The following is an 18519-nucleotide window of genomic DNA, read 5'->3' as shown; positions in this document are numbered from 1 at the left end:
GCTGTTGAAGCAGAGCTGGAAGGGTTGGAACGTTCAGGAGTACTGTCCAAAGTGGACTGGAGCGAGTGGGCTACACCCATCGTTCCTGTAATGAAGAGGTCGTTGAGTAATACGCTTGGGGAACCAAAGAAGGTCCGCATCTGTGGGGATTTTAAGGTGACAGTGAACCCAGTCCTTCACACGGTACAATATCCGCTTCCACGAATTGAGGATATTTTCGCCTCGCTATCTGGAGGTAAACGCTTCACCAAAATTGATCTAGCCCAGGCGTACTTGCAAATGGAGGTAGAAGAAGCTTCAAAACAATACCTTACGATTAACACTCAAAGGTCTCTATCAATACAACCGGCTGGTGTTTGGAGTAGCCTCGGCTCCGGCTATCTGGCAAAGGGCGATGGATCAGGTCCTGCAAGGGATTCCAGGGACCCAGTGTTATTTGGACGACATCTTGGTCACGGGCGGAAATGACGGTGATCACCTCGCCAACTTGGAGAAGGTGCTCACCAGATTAAAGAGTATGGGCTACGAGCTAATCGCCACAAAAGTGCGAGTTTTTCCAGAAACAAATCTTGTATTGTGGCCACGTCATCGATGAAGAGGGGTTACATTAAGTTCCCTGACAAGATTGAGGCAGTAGTCAAGGCTCCAGCACCGGAAAATGTGTCACAACTGAGGTCGTTCCTCGGGCTGGTAAACTACTACCACAAGTTCTTACCAAATTTGTCTACAGTATTACACCCACTGAACACCCTACTGCAAACAGGGGTACCATGGAAGTGGAATGACAAACGTAGACGAGCTTTCCAGAAGTATAAAGAATTGATCACATCAAGAGGTGTTGGCCCATTTCAACCCAGCACTACCAATTCGTTTGGCATGTGATGCATCACCCTATGGTATTGGAGTGGTGCTGTCGCACAAATTCCCAGACGGGTTAGAGGCCAGTAGCCTTTGCGTCTCGGTCACTAACCTCAGCCGAGCGCAACTACGCCCAGATTGACAGGGAGGCCCTCAGCCTAGTATGGGGAGTAAAAAAATTCAACTACTATCTGCATGGGCAGAAGTTCACCTTGCTGACTGACCACCAACCACTTGTCTCCATCTTTAATCCTAAGAAGGGCATTCCAGTGATGACTGCGCAGCGGTTACAAAGATGGTCCCTGTTTCTAGGGGCGAATCAATATGAATAGAATATAAAGGCACGAAACAGCATGGAAACGCTGATGGGCTATCGCGCCTGCCACTGCCTACTGTGGAGGAAGCACCAGCAGTGGACCCTATCGAGATATTTTATTCGTCAATAATTGAACAATTGCCAGTAACGAACACGGATAGAGAAGGAGACCCGCAATGATCCAACGCTGTCTCGGGTATATGAATTGACGGTGAGGGGATGGCCAACACATGGCGACTCACTGTTGCCAGCATTCTCATCCAGAAGAGAACAGCTGTCAGTATGCCAGGGGACAGTGATGTGTGGATCCAGAGTGGTGATTCCACCCAAGTTAAGGGGGAGAGAGCGCTAAATGAGCTACATGAAGGTGATCTGGGGGGGGGGGGGGGGGGGGGGGGGGGGGGGGGGGGAGTGAAAATGAAAAGCCTTGCTAGGGCTTGTGTGGTGGCCAGGAATCGATTAACAAATCGAAGACCTAACTAAGAGCTGCTTAGGATGCCAGAAGGTCCAAAATGCACCACCACATGCCCCTCTACACCCATGGGAGTGGCCCTCCTCACCATGGCAACAGGTGCATATTGATTTCGCTGGTCCATTCATGGACTCAATGTTCTTAATAGCAGTGGATGCTCATTCAAAAAGTGGCCTGAGGTGATAAAAATGTCTTCAACCACTACAGAGAAAACGATTGCAGTCCTACGGACCATATTTGCCAGAAACGGTTTGCCAGAGCAGATTTGCTCTGATAATGGACCACAGTTTGTGTCCGACGAGTTCCAAAAATTTATGAGAAGGAATGGGGTAAGGCATTACACATCCGCCCCGTATCATCCAGCCACAAATGGATTGGCTGAGAGGTTCGTACAAACCTTTAAGAAGGCGATAAAGGCCACGTGCGACGATGAAATTCCACTACAGCATAAGATGGACAATTTCTTATTAGCCTACCGAAACGCGACACATGCAGTTACCAACCAGATCCCAGCCATGATGTTCTTTAACCGAAGGTTGAGATCGCGTCTGGACTTGCTCAGACCAAATGTGCGAAGAAATGGGGAGGACAAACAATTCCAGCACATCAATGAGAAGCCGACAAGGAGCTTCAATGTAGGGCGACCAGTCTTGGCCCGTGACTATCGAACAGAGAAATGGCAACCCGGAACGATATGTACAAGGCAGGGGCCATTAATGTACACAGTAATGTCGGGGAGAACTTTGAGAGAGACACCACGTCAATCAGATCTTAGCGTCACAGGAACAGGTCAACCCCATGTCTCGAGTACCTGGGGATGAACCAGACATACCGGTAGCATCTACCTCAGACCCAGTAGCAGTGGAACCCGATGAACTGGGGTCAGAATCGCCTCTGCACCAAGAACAAGAACCTCCGGAAAGGCGCTATCCCGAAAGGGTCAGGAAGCCGCCCCAAAGACTGAATCTATAAATGGACTTTTGTTGTTTAATGTACATGTTAATTGTTATTTGAATAGTAGGGGTACTACTAATCTAAAAGGGGAGGAATTGTAGTGTATGTGCCTTTAAGTCAGAACTACTTTTACAGCTCCTGTATACTGTAGTACCGGCAGTGACCACACTTGTATATAAGCTTTGCGCATGCCTCTGTACCCCCAGTCTTGAGACTACCCTCCTCCAGTAAAGACCTGTTTATTGTTAATGTACAGCATCCGTGTGATTATTGAATAACATATCCTCTGAATCATGGATCCAACAATATATGAGAGAGAGAGAGAGAGAGAGAGAGAGAGTTTAAAAAAAATCCTAACTCTTACTTAATCACTGGCCAAAAAGCCATTATCAATGTAGCGAAGTTCCATTATTTAAACAGTCTGGGCAATGCCCCCATTTCATTGCATTGCCAATCGAAAACATTAAAATCAGCCTCTTATGTTGACTGACTGGGCATTATTTCAGCTCAGTCGATGCTTGGAAAGGTAGCACTAGATTCACAGTCACATTCATTCATTTATAAAGCCAGAATTCAAGGGCATGGAGGTGGCAAGTGCCTCATGTCGGTGGGAAGATGCTGTACTCACCATCGCTCTGGTTAGAGCTGACCCACGCTCCTGTTTGGAGGCCATTTTTCCCTTCCATACATAGATTTTAATTCCACCCTGGTCTAGAATGTAGCAGTCCTAAAAAAAAAATTACACAGGCTTAAAATACAACTCAGTCTAGGAAAGAACCTGTGTTTATATAGCACCTATCACAACATCAGAACGTCCCAAAGCGCTTTACAGCCAATGAAGTACTTTTTCTTTTGAAGTGTAGTCACCATTGTAATGTAGCCAATTTGCATACAGCAAGCACCCACAAACAGCAATCAAATAATCGTTTTTTAATGATATTGGTTGAGGGATAAATACTCTAGCCACAAGATAGGGTGAGAGTCAATAGTCACCTTCAAAAGAGGGAATTGGATAAATACTTGGAGAAAAAAAAATTGCAGAGATGGGGAAAGAGCAGGGGAGTGGATTAACTGGATTGCTCATCGAAAAAGAGATGGCAAGACTCGATGGGCCAAATGGCCTCCTTCTGTGCAGTGTTATTCTATGATAGAACATTACAATAGTGACTATACTTCAAAAGTACTTTATTGGCTGTAAAGAGCCAGAGGTCAGGAAAGGTGCTTTAGAAATGCAAGTCTTTCTTTTTGATTCACAAGGCAAGCGAGGATTCCTCAATACAAGCCCAGGAACCTGGCTTACCCAACATTGTGACGGTGTTCAGATTTCCAGCCCCCCGCCCTTCCATTCCTCTAGCTCACAGCCTAGGGTGGTGGAGTCTCCGGGAATTAAGACTAATCTCAGGACACTGCCGCAAGCAAAACCCAGAAGAAAAATCATGGCAGCGTTAAAAAATGTTTCTCTCTCTCCCCTCACTTTCTTTGCACACTTATTTCAGTTGCAAAAATATTGGAGATGGGGGAAAAAAGGCCATTGGACTGACAGTCAAGATTCATTCAATTGGGTAATGGAGTCTGCTGTGGTTGACACGGCCCTCGATCGGGTCTGTTCCATTTCCTGCACTTCTGCACTCACCCCTGCCCCATCGGAACCACAATAGGGTTCCCCTTGTCTTCACCTTACACCCCACCAGCCTCCACATTCAACAGATCATCCTCCGCCATCAACGTGATCCCACCTCCAAACGCATCTTCCCCTCACCTCCCCTTTCAGTATTCCGAAGGGACCGCTCCCTCCACGACACCCTAGTCCACTCCTCTACCACCCCCAGCACCCCTTCGCCTGGCACCTTCCCATGCAAGCGCAGGAGATGCAACACATGCCCCTATACCTCCCCCCCTTGCCAGGGCCCCAAACACCCCTTTCAGGTGAAACAGCAATTTACTTGTACTTCTTGCAATCTAGTATACTGTATTCGCTGCTCATGATGCGGTCTCCTCTACATCGGGGAGACCAAATGCAGATTGGGTGATTGCTTTGCGGAACACCTCTGCTCAGTCTGTAAAGGGGACCCCGAGCTCCCGGTGGCCTGTCACATTAATTCACCACCCCATTCCCACTCAGATCTCACCGTCCTCAGCCTCTTGCATTGTTCCACGGAAGCTCAGCGTAAGCTCGAGGAACAGCACCTCATCCTTCGATTAGGCACCCCACAGCCCTCTGGACTCAGTTCAACAATTTCACATTATAACCTCGGCTCCTATCACATATTTTCCTTTTTTTTTTAAATCAACACTTTGGCCTTTTTTTCTTCCCTCCCACATGGCAGCTGTCCTTCATTCTGCCAGCGCAATTCACACTTCATCTCGAGCCATCTTTTATTCCTTAACCTGTCCCATTACCACCTCCTCTTGCCTTTAATGTCTCTTAATCTCTCCTGCTTTCTATCCTGTCGCTGACCTTCCCTTATCTTCTTTCATCCCCCTCCCCTTTTTCCCCAGCCCCTAAACTTGCTTTAAAATCTATTCCATTTCCTGCTTTTTTCCAGTTCTGACGAAAGGTCTTCGACCTGAAACATTAACTCCACAGATGCTGCCTGGCCTGCTGTGTTTTTTCAGCGTTTTCTGTTGTTATTTTGGATTTCCAGCATCCGCAGTATTTTGCTATTGTATTGGGTAATGGAGTCTGTTCGCTTCCCAATTGGCCACGGGAAGGCAGGGCGATGAGAAGATGGATGTTTCAGGGTGGGAGTGAGGGGACAGAGCAGTTGGAGGCAGGAGGTCATGTGATAAAACCTCCTGGATTATATTCAACAAGAGTTCACCCATCACCCCTGTGCTCACTGACCTACGATAGCAAAATACTGCAGATGTTGGAAATCCGAAATAACAACAGAAAATGCTGGAAAAACTCAGGTGGTCAGGCAACATCCGTGGAGAGAAATTTGAGTTGACGTTTCAGGTTGGACCCTTCTTCAAAACTGGAAAGAAAAGAAACTAGATCGGAGGCAGGGCTGCGATCGGACAAAAGAATAAAAGAAACAAGAAGTAAAAGAGATTAGAAGCTAGACGAGATGGTGATAGGCTGGGATTAGGTGTAAAGTGTACTGGCAGGGCAAAAGATAGCTGCCAGGTGTGAGAGAGAAACAAAAAGGGGGGGGGGGTGGGAAAGGAGTGGAACAATTACAAGAGAAAATGAAATGGGGCCGAGCTTATGATCTGAAATTGTTGAACTCGATATGGAGTCCGGAAGGCTGCAGACTGCCTAATCGGAAGATGAGGTGCTGTTCCTCGAGTTTACGTTGAGCTTCCGTGGAACAATACAAGAGGCCAAGGACGGTGAGGTCCGAGTGGGAATGGAGCGGTGAATTAAAATGACAGGCGACCGGAAGCTCGGGGTCACCCTACATCACTGACCTACATTGGCTCCCGGTTAAGCAACACCTCAATTTTAAAATTCTCATCCTGTTTTCAAATCCCTCCATGGCCTCACCCCTCCCTATCTCTAATCTCCTTCAGCAATCCCCCAGCCGAGATATCTGCGCTCCTCAAATTCTGCTCTCGAGCATCCCTGATTATAATCACTCAACCATCGGTGGCCGTGCCTTCTGTTGCCTAGGCCCCAAGATCTGGAATTCCCTGCCTAAACACCTCTTTCAAGATGCTCCTTAAAACCTACCCCCACCTACCCCAATTTCTCCATATATGGCTGTCAAATTTTGTGTCTTTTAATACTCCTGTGAAGCACCTTGGGACATTTTACGACCTTAAAGGCACTATATAAATACAAGTTGTTGTTGTAGTAGTAGTAGGACAAGGGCAGCAGGCGCATGGGAACACCACCACCTCCAAGTTCCCCTCCAAGTCACACGTCGTCCCGACTGGGAAATATATCGGCCGTCCCTTCATAGTCGCTGGGACAAAATCCTGGAACTCCCTCCCAAACAGTACTGTGGGAGCACCTTCACCACAGGGACTGCAGCAGTTCAAGGCAGCAGCTCACCACCACCTTCTCAAGGACAACAAATGCTGGCATTGCCAGCAACACCCACATCCTAGGAACGAATATATAAAACACACTGCCGGTGGTTTTAATGCTCTGTTCTCAATGCCCCAAATCCCTCTTGTATTGTATCTTGTAGGACATCAATTAACTTGTATTGCCACTGTTGCGCACACAGTGTTTTAAAAAAAAAACAATCTCCCCTCTGGTTCTTTTGCCAATTATCTTAAATCTGTGTCCTCTGGTTACCGACCATCCTGCCACTGGAAAGCTTTTTATTTACTCTATCGAAACCCCTCAATCTCTCATAGGAGGCAATGGCGTCCCTTACGTTGCTGCTCAACAGGTCCTGTGTCAGGGGTCGAGAAGCCATTTCCTGCACCACCAGGTTTCCCGTGGAATCAGTCACACTGGAGAGAAATAAAAACAAAAATCAGTCAATGAGAGACCACGTTACATTAATCCTTCGGAGAACGGCACGTTCCGAAACAAGTCAGCAACTGCGCTGGTGGGGCACGAGACTCCTGCCAGAGGCTGGCGGGTGGCTCACCCACCGCCAGAACCAGCAGCATTAGAAGTGGCAGCATGGAGCTGCTCCATTTTAACAGCTCGCTCGCCTGTTCCCGCCAAGTGGGTTAAGAGTGAAAATCCTGCCTCCGGTGTGAACAAGATTTATTGGGATCCGCAAGATCTAGATACTGTTCTTGGGACTAGGGACAGGGTCACTGGCAAGGCTTGGAAGCTAAGTAGAGCCAGGCCTGGTTAGTACCTGGAGGGGTGACCATCAGGGAAGACCAGGTGCAGAAGGAGCCCCGAGGAGGGGCGGTTGGTGAGAAGGTCATGGAAGGAGCCCCGAGGAGGGGCGGTTGGTGAGAAGGTCATGGAAGGAGCCCCGAGGAGGGGCGGCTGGTGAGCAGGCCCGGGCGTTGGGCTGAAGATTGTCGGACAGGAGGAATGGTGGAAATGGAATGGCGGCGCGCACAGACGCAGTGGCTTTGCTTCTCCCAGGACGGTGCTATTTACGTTTAATGTTAATGTTATTTGTACTGGACTCATGGGAGCTTGCAAGGTCACATTTCGTTGTGCATTGTACAATGACAATAAAGTTGAATTATTATTATACTGCGAACCAAAATCTCTCTTCCCAGTCTATCATCGTCCACGGTCTCAGGAGGCCTCCTCTTCACTTCCCATTCTTTCCCACCCCCACCTCATTCTTGCCTCCCCCTTTCCCTCCCCCCCACTTCAGTTTCAGCTGTGGCTCAGTTGGTGACCATTAAAACTACCAGATTATCATAAAAACCCATCTGGTTCACGAATTGTCCTTTAGGGAAGGAAATCTGCTGCCCTTACCCGGCCTGGCTGACATGCGACTCTAGACCCACAGCAATGTGGTTGACTCTTAACTACCCTCTGAAATGGCCTAGGAAGCCACTCAGGTACAAAGTGGCTCACCACCTTAGAGGGCAACTAGGGATGGGCAACAAATGCCAACCTTGCCAGCAACGCTCACATCCTGTAAACAAATAAATTGAGAAAAAACCCTCTGCCCCAAGTCAGAAGGTCGTGGGTTCAAGTCCCACTCCAGAGACTTGAGCACAAAAATCTAAGCTGACACTCCCAGTGCAGTGCTGAGGGAGTGCCGCACTGTCGGAGGTGCCGTCTTTCAGATGAGACGTTAAACCCAATGCTGTGCCTTCCCTCTCAGGTGGACGTAAAAGATCCCAAGGCACTATTTCGAAGAGGAGCAGGGGGAAGTTATCCCCGGTGTCCTGGGGCCAATATTTATCCCTCAATCAACATCACTAAAAACAGATTATCTGGTCATAATCACATTGCTGTTTGTGGGAGCTTGCTGTGCACAAATTGGCTGCCGTGTTGCTCACATTACAAGTGACACCACTTCAGAAAAAGTATTTAGTTGGCTGTAAAGTGTTTGGGACGTCTGGTGGTCATGAAATGCGCTATAGAAAGTCTCTTTCCACCCCGCAGCATTGAACCCCTCACTCACTGATAAAGCTTGACAGCTGCTCTCTGGTGTTGATCTACCACCTCATCAGGAATTGGCGATTTGATTTCCTTCCTTTCGCCGAGCAGGTGATACATGAGCTTCATCAGCTGTGGTGAGGCAGCCTCATCCTGCCCATCAATCACCGCGATCTTCCCACGGCCAGCCCGCTCACGGTCCCGGATATCTTTAGCCAATTGCATTGCCTGGAACCAAAAAGATACGTCCCTTTAATATGGGTGAAGAGAGCTGGGCAAGGAGATCACAACTCGAGGCATTGCAGGATGCAGAGCACCAACAAGTAGTTGCATTTATATGTATTTTTAAAAAATTAGTTCCTGGGATGTGGGCATCGCTGGCAAAGCCAGCATTTATTGCCCATCCCTAACTGCCCTCAAGAAGGTGGTAGTGAGCCGCCTTCTTGAAATGCTGCAGTCCGTGTGGTGAAGGTACTCCCACAGTGCTGTTAGGGAGGGAGATCCAGAATTTTGACCCAGCGACGATGAAGGAACGGCCGATATACTTCTAAGTCAGGATGGTGTGCGACTTGAGGTGTGGTGTTCCTATGCACCTGCTGCCCTTGTCCTTCTAGGGTCAAATAAGACACCAAGGTCGTGAAAAGTGTGGTTCAGCCTGGTTCTAGGTGGTAGAGGTCGTGGGTTTGGGAGGTGCTGTCAAAGAAGCCTTGGTGAGTTGCTGCAGTGCATCTTGTAGATGGTACACACTGCAGTCACAGTACGCCGGTGGTGGAGGGAGTGAATGTTGCCGGTGGTGGATGTTTAAGGTGGTGGAGGGGCTGCCAATATATACCTTGCCTTTAACAGAGCAAAACATCCCCAAGGTGATTCACAGGCACGTTAGCAAACAAAGTTTGACACCAAGCCACATAAGGATATATTAGGGCAGGTGACAAAAAGCTTGGTCAAAGAGAGGGGTTTTAAGGAGCGTCTTTAAAAAGAGGGTGGGGGGTGGAGGGGTTTAGGGAGGGAATTCTAGAGCTCAAGGCCCAGCCTGAAGGCACGGCCGCCAATGGTACAGTTATGAAAATTGGGGACGTGCAAGAGGCCAGGATTGGAGCAGCGTGGAGATCTGGGAAGGTTTTAGGACTAGGAGGTTACAAAGATAGAGAGGGACAAGGCCATGGAGGGATTTGAAGAGAAGAATAAGGTAGAGCACCACATGATAACCACCAGCCTCTAGGGAATGGCTGACCAGCCACACTAATGGAACTTGGTAAACCAACAGATAGTAAAATATAAATCAGAAGAGTCTCATGGAGTTGGGAGGCTAAATCAACTTGGACTGAGGATGTACCCACAGGCAATAGGTTGGATAGTCCAGCAATAGATCATTGGCATTTCCAGAGATGAAGTGTACAGGCCCGAAGAAGCCACGTTTACATTAAAAACACACACATCTGTAACTAATAACCGAGACTGATTAGTAAATAAGAAATTAGTAATGGGTGCGGTCGTTGGTCACGTGATTGCAATACTCAGTCACATGGCATGTGTGTGAACTTTAACCTTTTTGTGCAGTTTTTGGTGCAACGGTAAGAGGACAAGCGGACTTAACTGCCTTCTGAGAACACTCAGTTGTATCAAACCGCAGCAGCTCACCACCTTCAAGGGGCAACTAGGGATGGGCGATAAATGCTGGCCTTGCCAGTGATGTCCACATCCAGAGAATGAATTTTTACAAATTAAACCAACGGCTCCATAAAAATCCCTCAATTAGAAAAGTGTTTTATTATAAAAATATAGGACAGGGTAGCTAGAAGTAGGGTGCCGTTCCAGTAGTCGAGGGGTCAAGAACGAGAGGCCATTGATAGGAGTAAATGTAAAGAGATTTAGAAGAGGGCATTACATACAGGGCAATAAATCTGGGTCACCCAGCAGTAGCATGTGAAATGTGAAAGTGTACAGGAACTCCATAAAATACACATTTCTTCCCTCTCCCACCCACCCCCCCCCCCCCCCCCCCCCCACTTAACAGAGGAGCCAGCCCGGGTCGAGTACCTGGAGACGCTCCATACGGTTACTCAGCGGTGCGTTCCACTGTACAATGAGCTTCCCCAGGTCCAGCAAGAAGACATCGCCTTGGTTGAAGCTCTTCCAACTCATCTCGACCTGAAAAATTCACGAGAACTGATCACACATTCTTCCTAAAGCAGGCACGACAATACAGAAATTGCCCTTACAACTTATTCAGTGTGTTTTTTGCTTTGATGCATTTCCCTGTGCACAGATGCATTAAAAAAAAGTCCATTATTCACTACATGGATCTGCTCTAGCTGCCAACTTCATCATTGGCTTTTCACCCCTCCCAAATAAATAAATTCTACAACTCACAGGCCAGTTGACTTAACTTGGTCTATTCTGGTGTTTATACTGTACTTGAGCCTCCTCCCACCTGGTTTTGTTATTACATAGCATGTACAGCACAGAAAGAGGCCACTTAGCCCAACTGGTCCATATCGGTGTTTATGCTTTACTTGAGCCTCCTCCCACCCTATCAGCAGCTCCCTCATGTGTTTATCTAGCCTGCCCCTTAAATGCATCTATGCTATTCACCTCAACCACTGTGAAACATAGAAGATAGGAGCAAGAGCAGGCCATTCGGCCCCTCGAGCCTGTTCCGCCATTTAATGAGATCATGGCTGATCATCCAAATTCAGTATCCTGCCCTGCTTTCTCCCCATATCCCTTTAGCCTCAAGAAATATATCCAACTCCTTCTTGAATATATTTAATAAGTTGGCCTCAACTGCCTTCTGTGGTAGAGAATTCCACAGGTTCACCACTCTCTGGGTGAAGAAATTCCTCATCAGTCCTAAATGGCTTACCCCTTATCTTTAGACTGTGACCCCTGGTTCTGAACTCCCCTGCCATCAGGAACATCCTTCCTGCATCTAGTCTGTCTAGTCCTGTTAGAATATTATAAGTTTCAATGAGATCCCCCCCCTCATTCTTCTAAACTCTAGCAAATATAAGCCGAATCGACTCAATCTCTCTTCATACGTCATTCCTGCCATCCCAGGTATCAGTCTGGTGAATCTTCGCTGCACTCCCTCCATGGCAAGAACATCCTTCCTCAGAGAAGGCGACCAAAACTGCACACAATACTCAAGGTGTGGTCTCACCAAGGCCCTGTACAACTGCAGCAAGACATCCTTGTTCCTGTACTCGAAACCTCTCTGTGAAGGCCAACATACCATTTGCCTTCTTAACCGCCTGCTGCACCTGCATGCTTACCTTCAACGACTGGTGCACAAGGACACCCAGGTCTCGTTGCACTTACTCTTCTCCCAATCTATTGCCTTCAGATAATAATCGGTTTTCCTGTTTTTGCCACCAAAGTGGATAACCTCGCATTTATCTACATTATACTGCAGTTTCTCTGCATCCTCCTCCTCAGCACACACGCCCACCCAGCTTTGTGTCGTCTGCAAACTTGGAGATACTACATCTAGTTCCCTCGTCTAGACCATTAATATATATTGTGAATAGCTGGGGTCCAAGGACCGATCCCTACAGTACCTCACTAGTCACGGCCTGCCACTTGGAAAAAGACCAGTTTATTCCAACTCTTTGCTTCCTGTCTGCCAACCAGTTCTCTATCCAATTATATCTGTGGTAGAGAGTTCCACATTCTCACCACTCTCTGGGTAAAGAGGTTTCCCCCGAATTCCCTACTGGATTTATTAGTGACCATCTTATATTGATGGCCCCTAGTTTTGGCCTCCCAACAAGTGGAAACATTTTCTCCATGTCTACCCTATCGAACCCTTTCACAATCTTGAAAACCTCGATCAGGTCACCCCTCAGTATTCTCTTTTCTAGAGAAAAGAACCCCAGCCTGTTCAACCTTTCCTGATAGTTACAACCTCAGTTCTGACATCATTCTTTGGAATTTTTTTTGCAGTGCCTCTATATCCTTTGAAATAATATGGAGACCGAACTGCGTAGACTCCTCCAAATATGGTCTAACCAAGATTCTATACAAGTTTAAAATTTCCCTGCTTTTCAATTCTATCCCTCTAGAAATGAATCCCAGTGCTTGGTTAGCTTTTTTATGGCCTTATTAATCTGTGTTGTTACTTTCAGTGGTCTGTATCTGTACCCCCAGATCCCTCTGCTCCGCTACCCCATTCAGACTATTTATATCCAAGGACTATGTAGCCTCCTTCTTACCCAAATGCACAACCTCTCACTTATCTATAATGACATTAATTTCCAATTATACATCCATTCTGCAAGTTTAATTTTTTCTTGCACTTTGTCAGTCTTCCTCAGTATTGACTACACCCCTCCCATTTGGTGCCATCTGCAAATTTTGAAATTGTACTTATGATTCCAGAGTCCAAATCATTTCAGATCTTTTAAGCAAAAAGATTCTAGTGTGGCAACACGCCACTACTGGACATAATCCGCTCACGGCGGCACAGACAGTCCAAGCAGAAGCCGCCAGCCGGGGGCCCTTTCCTCCAGCAACTTGTTTCCCGCAGGGACAGGCTGCCGGGAGCACTTCCTGTCTGGGAAGTATTTAAGTGGATGCGCGGGCTTTTTTAGTTCCTGTTTGCCATGTGGTCAGAATAAAGCAGTTGTGTTTTCAGTAGCTCTGTCTCTGCTCCCACGTTTGCCACGGTATCTCAACACTGGTGACCCCGACGCTCAGGACGAATCCTAAGCTAGCATGGCGGATACAAACGCAGTCACGGTTAAATTACCAGACTTTTGGGAGAACCTCGCCGAAGCCTGGTTCGTTCAAGCTGAGTCCAGATTCCGGCTGAAAGGCATTACAGTCGACGCCACGAAGTACGACTACCTCGTCGCCTCGCTCACCTACGCTACAGTCCCCAAGGTTTGGGCAGCGCTGCAGAATCCACCAACGGAGGGCAAGTACGAACATCTGAAGGCTGCGCTACTTAAAAAATTTCAAACGTCCTCTTACCAGCGCTACTGCCAACTCCTGGACCTCCCCGGCCTTGGTGACGCTTCACCATCAGACCTGCTTTCCCACATGCTGTCCCTCAGACGACAAAAATCCCGGCGCCCTTTTTCGCACACTTTTCATTCGGCAGCTCCCCGCCAGCATCCGCCCGCTCATTGTGGAGTCTGGCTCCACGGACCTGAATGAGATAGCCGAAAAGGCCGACCGGCTGCTCTCTGCACAGGCTGCTCGCGACGTCGCGCCCGACCTCACGGCAACGACCACGCGGTCTTCCCGGGCCACTAGGCCCGACCGCCCTACCACTCCGGGTCACTGCTACTACCACACCCGTTTTGGCGCTAGGGCTCAACGCTGCACGCCACCGTGTTCCTTCAAACCCCCCCCCGCACCGGCCCCCGCGATGGCCGCGGGGCAGAAGGAGCCCCTACTGTACGTCACTGACGACAGAACCAACCGCCGATTTCTGTGCGACACAGGGGCCCAGCACAGCATCACCCCCACCCTCGAGATCCAACGCGGCACACGGGGTATCACACTGGCTGCAGCCAACGGCTCTGAAATCCGCACATATGGCACCCGCATGGTCACGCTCGACCTCACGGGCCGCCGCTACTGCTGGGAGTTCCTTACAGCCAAGGTCCTCTGCCCACTCATTGGCGCCGACTTCCTACTCGCCCACGGCCTCCTTGTCGACATTCCGAGGCACCGCCTCGTCGACATCAACACTATGGCCCCCATCCCCGGCGCCTTTACCCCGGCCCGTTCGGCCGGCCTGACGACCTACTGCCTCGCCAGAGCCACGGACGACTACTCGGCACTCCTAGCTGAGTTTCCCGCCCTCACTAAACCGACCTTTTCGGCCAAAGCCGCCAAGCACGGTGTGGAACACTATATCCCCACCACCGGCCTCCCAGTTTCTGCCCACGCCCGCAGACTCAACCCGGCCAAGCTGGAAATCGCGCGGGCCGAGATCACCAACATGGAACAGCTCGGCATCATCCGCCCCTCCACATCGCCCCCAAGCCCGGCGGAGGCTGGCGCCCTTGCGGGGACTACCGCCGCCTCAACGACGCCACCACCCCCGATCGATATCCGGTGCCACACATCCAGGACTTCTCGGCCCGACTGGCCGGACGAACCGTCTTTTCCAAAGTCGACCTGGTGCGCGGTTACCACCAAGTTCCCGTACACCCCGCGGACATCCCCAAACGGCCGTCATCACCCCATTCGAGTTCCTGAGGATGCCCTTCGGCCTCAAGAATGCAGCACAGGCTTTCCAGCGCCTTATGGACTCAGTCCTCCGGGACCTGAACTTCCTATTCGTCTATCTAGACGACATTGTCGTGGCCAGCTCCTCCAAACAGGAACACCTTCGCATCCTGTTCGGGCGCCTAGCCCAACACGGGCTCATCCTCAGCCCAGCGAAGTGCCAATTCGGCCTAACCGAGATCGATTTTCTCGATCACCACATCACCCCTGCTGGGGCCGTCCCCCTGCCCAACAAGGTGCAGGCCGTCCAGCAATTCCCCTGCCCCACAACCATCAAGGGCCTCCAGGAGTTCCTCGGGATGGTGAACTTCTACAACAGGTTCATCCCCAGAGCCGCAGCCCTCATGAAGCCCCTATACGACTCCCTCCGAGGAAAATCCGGCAAGATGGACGTAGCCTGGACCACTGACACGGCAGCCGCCTTCGACGCCACCAAAAACACGCTCGCCGACGCCACTCTGCTCGCGCACCCGAGGGCCGATGCCCGGGTCGCGCTCACCACCGACGCCTCCGACCACGCGGTCGGGGCTGTGTTCGAGCAGTGGGTCAATGGCGCGTGGCAGCCACTTGCCTTCTACAGCCGCCAACTGCGCCCCCCCGGAGGTCAAATACTCCACTTTCGACCGCGAGCTTCTCGCACTCCACCTGTCGGTCCGCCATTTCAGGTTCCTCCTGGAAGGCCGCCCCTTCACCGCGTATGTGGACCACAAGCCACTCACATACGCGATGGCCAAGCACACCGAACCCTGGTCCGCTAGGCAGCAACGCCAGCTCGCGGCCGTCTCCGAGTTTACTACGGACATTCAGCACGTCTCCGGTAGAGACAACGTGGTCGCCGACTGCCTTTCCCGTCCTGCCGTCTGTGCGAATCACCTCACGGTCGACTACGCACAACTAGCAGCGGCCCAGCTCACGGACCCAGACCTCCTCTCGGCGGCTACCAGCCTGCCAGGGCTACGCCTAGCCAAGGTCGCGCACGGGCCCGAAGCCATGGCAGTCACGTGCGACGTCTCACTCGGCCAACCCAGGCCGGTCGTCCCCGAGACCTGGCGCCGCCGCGTCTTCGACGCGCTCCACGGGCTCTCACCCGGGTTCCCACGCATCCGTCAAACTCCTCTCCAAGCGCTTCGTCTGGCGCGGCCTCAGCAGAGATGTTCGGACTTGGGCCACCTCCTGCCAATGGGCTAAGGTACAGCTGCACACCAAAGCACCCCTGGGAGACTTCGAGGTACCCAGCCGCCGCTTCGACCACGTACACGTCGACATAGTCGGTCCCCTGCCGCCATCGCAAGGCCAAACTTATCTCCTCACGATGGTCGACCGCTACACACGCTGGCCTGAGGCAGTGCCGCTGACCTCCACCACCACAGCCGACATCGCCAGGGCGTTCGTTAACACCTGGGTTGCGAGGTTCGGCGTACCGGCCGACATAACCTCCGACAGAGGCGCCCAGTTCACCTCCGAACTCTGGACGGCCACAGCACGCAACCTCGGGGTGACGCTCCACCGCACCACCCGCAGGCCAACGGACTTTGTGAACGCTTCCACAGGTCACTCAAAGCCTCACTCCGCGCCGGCCTGCAGGACAGTACCTGGACTGACCGCCTACCGTGGGTGCTACTTGGCCTACGCACCGCAGTCAAGGAAGACCTCCAGTCCTCGGCAGCGGAGTTAGTCTATGGACAACCGCTGCGCGTCCCAGGTGAATTCCTCCCGGAGCCTAACAAGCCTTGGTCGGCCCGAACAGCAGCAGCTCGACTCTCTTCCGCTCAGCAGTTCGCCCCATTTCCGGTCAACCGACACGGCGAACTCGCACCTCACGTCCCGCCAAACTTACAGCAGGCGCGCTTCGTCTTCGTGCGACACGACGCGCACCGCGGGCCCCTGCGACCCCCGTACGACGGTCCGTACGAGGTACTACAAACCGGGGACAAGGTCTTCAAGCTGCGACTCGGCGACAGGATCGAGACAGTCTCCATCGACCGGCTCAAACCAGCACACAGAACCAGGGGAACAGGTCCCCGTGGCCCAGCCTCCAACTAGAGGCCGTCCCCCCCGGCAAGCCAGCGGCGAACCGCCCGACCCAACCAACCAACCAGACCGGCGACCACTCAGCCGCTGCGGCAGAACCATTAGACCACCGTCACGACTCGTCCACTCCTCCTAAACGGATTCGGGGGGGGGGGGGGGGGGGGGGGGGGGGAGCTCTGTGGCGACACGCCACCACTGGACATAATCCGCTCACAGCAGCACAGACAGTCTAAGCAGAAGCCCCCAGCCGGGGGCCCTTTCCTCCAGCAACTTGTTTCCCGCAGGGACAGGCTGCCGGGAGCACTTCCTGTCTGGGAAGTATTTAAGTGGATGCACGGGCTTTTTTAGTTCCTGTTTGCCATGTGGTCAGAATAAAGCAGTTGTGTTTTCAGTAGCTCTGTCTCTGCTCCCACGTTTGCCGCGGTATCTCAACACTAGTGTCTTTCCAACACTGACATTAAGTTTGCTTGTCTACTGTTCTATCTCCCTTTTTTGAAGATGGGAGATGCATTTGTTGTTCACCAATCCTCAATCTTCTGTGCCATTCGACAACCATTCAGAAGGTTGCACTGTGTAGATTTCCCATTTAACTGCACAAACTGGTCTATGGTCCCATGTACACACAATGGCCATTACTGCTAGATTGTGCCCTGTAACAGGTCCATAAAAGGAATGGAATCTGGATAAATCCAATTCCCCCCCCCCCCCCACCTCAAGATGGTAAACTCTTGCTGGGGTAAACATCTACAGGCCTCTGGTGCCTCACCCAAGTGGTCAATTGAGTAGACTAGGCGTTTATTCTCGAGAGTTAAGAATGAGGTGTGATCTTCTTACAGGACTTGACAGGGTAGATGCAGGGAGGTGGTTTCCCCTGGCTGGGGAGTCTAGAACCAGGGGTCAGTCTCAGAATAAGGGGTCAGCCATTTAGGACAGAGATGAGGAGAAATTTCTTCACTCAAGAGGGTGGTGAATCTTTGGAATTCTCTACCTGAGGGCTGTGGAGGCTCAGTCATTGAGTATATTCAAGACAGAGATCAATAGATTTTTGGATATTAAGGGAATCAAGGGATATGGGGGATCAGGCAGGAAAGTGGAGTTGAGGTTGAAGATCAGCCATGATCTTATTGAATGGCAGAGCAGGCTCGAGGGGCCGAATGGCTGACTCCTGCTCTGAATTCTTATGTTCTAATCTTCATGTATGAGCTTAGAGAGAAAAGGATTTACTGGCCATTCACCTGGAGATTGGGTTACCAACCCGCCAGGATTAATTCCTGGAATTAAAGGAGGAGTCTCCAGGACACTGCGGAGAGCAAACCCAGGAGAAAAAAAAGACGGAGTCATTCAAAACAATTGCGGTTTTTGAAAAAAATTTGAACACTTGTTCATTGTTAAAAAAATTGGACGTAGGAAAAAGCCATTTGACAGAATCACTCATCCAATTGGGTAATGAAGAGTTGATTCACTTTGCGATTGGTTGTAGGGGCGGGGCACCACAAGGATGGACATGTGGGGCAATGGGCTGGTAGGAGGCCGAGGTCATGCGAGTGCACCTCCAGCAATACGTCCAACCAGGGTTGGCAACCCTAGCTGGAGGGGGCGGGGCAAAGCCAAACTTGACATGATCCTCACCCAAGGTGTGAAAGACCAACAGCAAATCAG

General features: G+C 50.7%; 1 protein-coding gene across 1 annotated transcript in view; it reads right to left on the bottom strand.

Annotated features, from left to right (window-relative positions):
• The window catches only part of LOC147120614 (villin-1-like), a 65557-nt gene that overhangs the window by 34592 nt on the left and 12446 nt on the right, over positions 1-18519 (bottom strand). Inside the window, exons 6-9 of the mRNA XM_085986747.1 lie at positions 10627-10737; positions 8612-8814; positions 6932-7010; positions 3229-3327 (exon numbers count right to left, since the gene is read on the bottom strand). Of these exons, the coding sequence (XP_085842873.1) occupies positions 3229-3327; positions 6932-7010; positions 8612-8814; positions 10627-10737 (492 nt within the window). The remainder of the gene's footprint in view (positions 1-3228; positions 3328-6931; positions 7011-8611; positions 8815-10626; positions 10738-18519) is intronic.

This window comes from Somniosus microcephalus, chromosome 4 (assembly GCF_052327205.1).
Source record: "Somniosus microcephalus isolate GS21.2 chromosome 4, FLI_Smic_1.0, whole genome shotgun sequence".
Lineage (NCBI taxonomy): Eukaryota > Metazoa > Chordata > Chondrichthyes > Squaliformes > Somniosidae > Somniosus > Somniosus microcephalus.
This window is presented reverse-complemented; position numbering and strand designations above follow the sequence as displayed.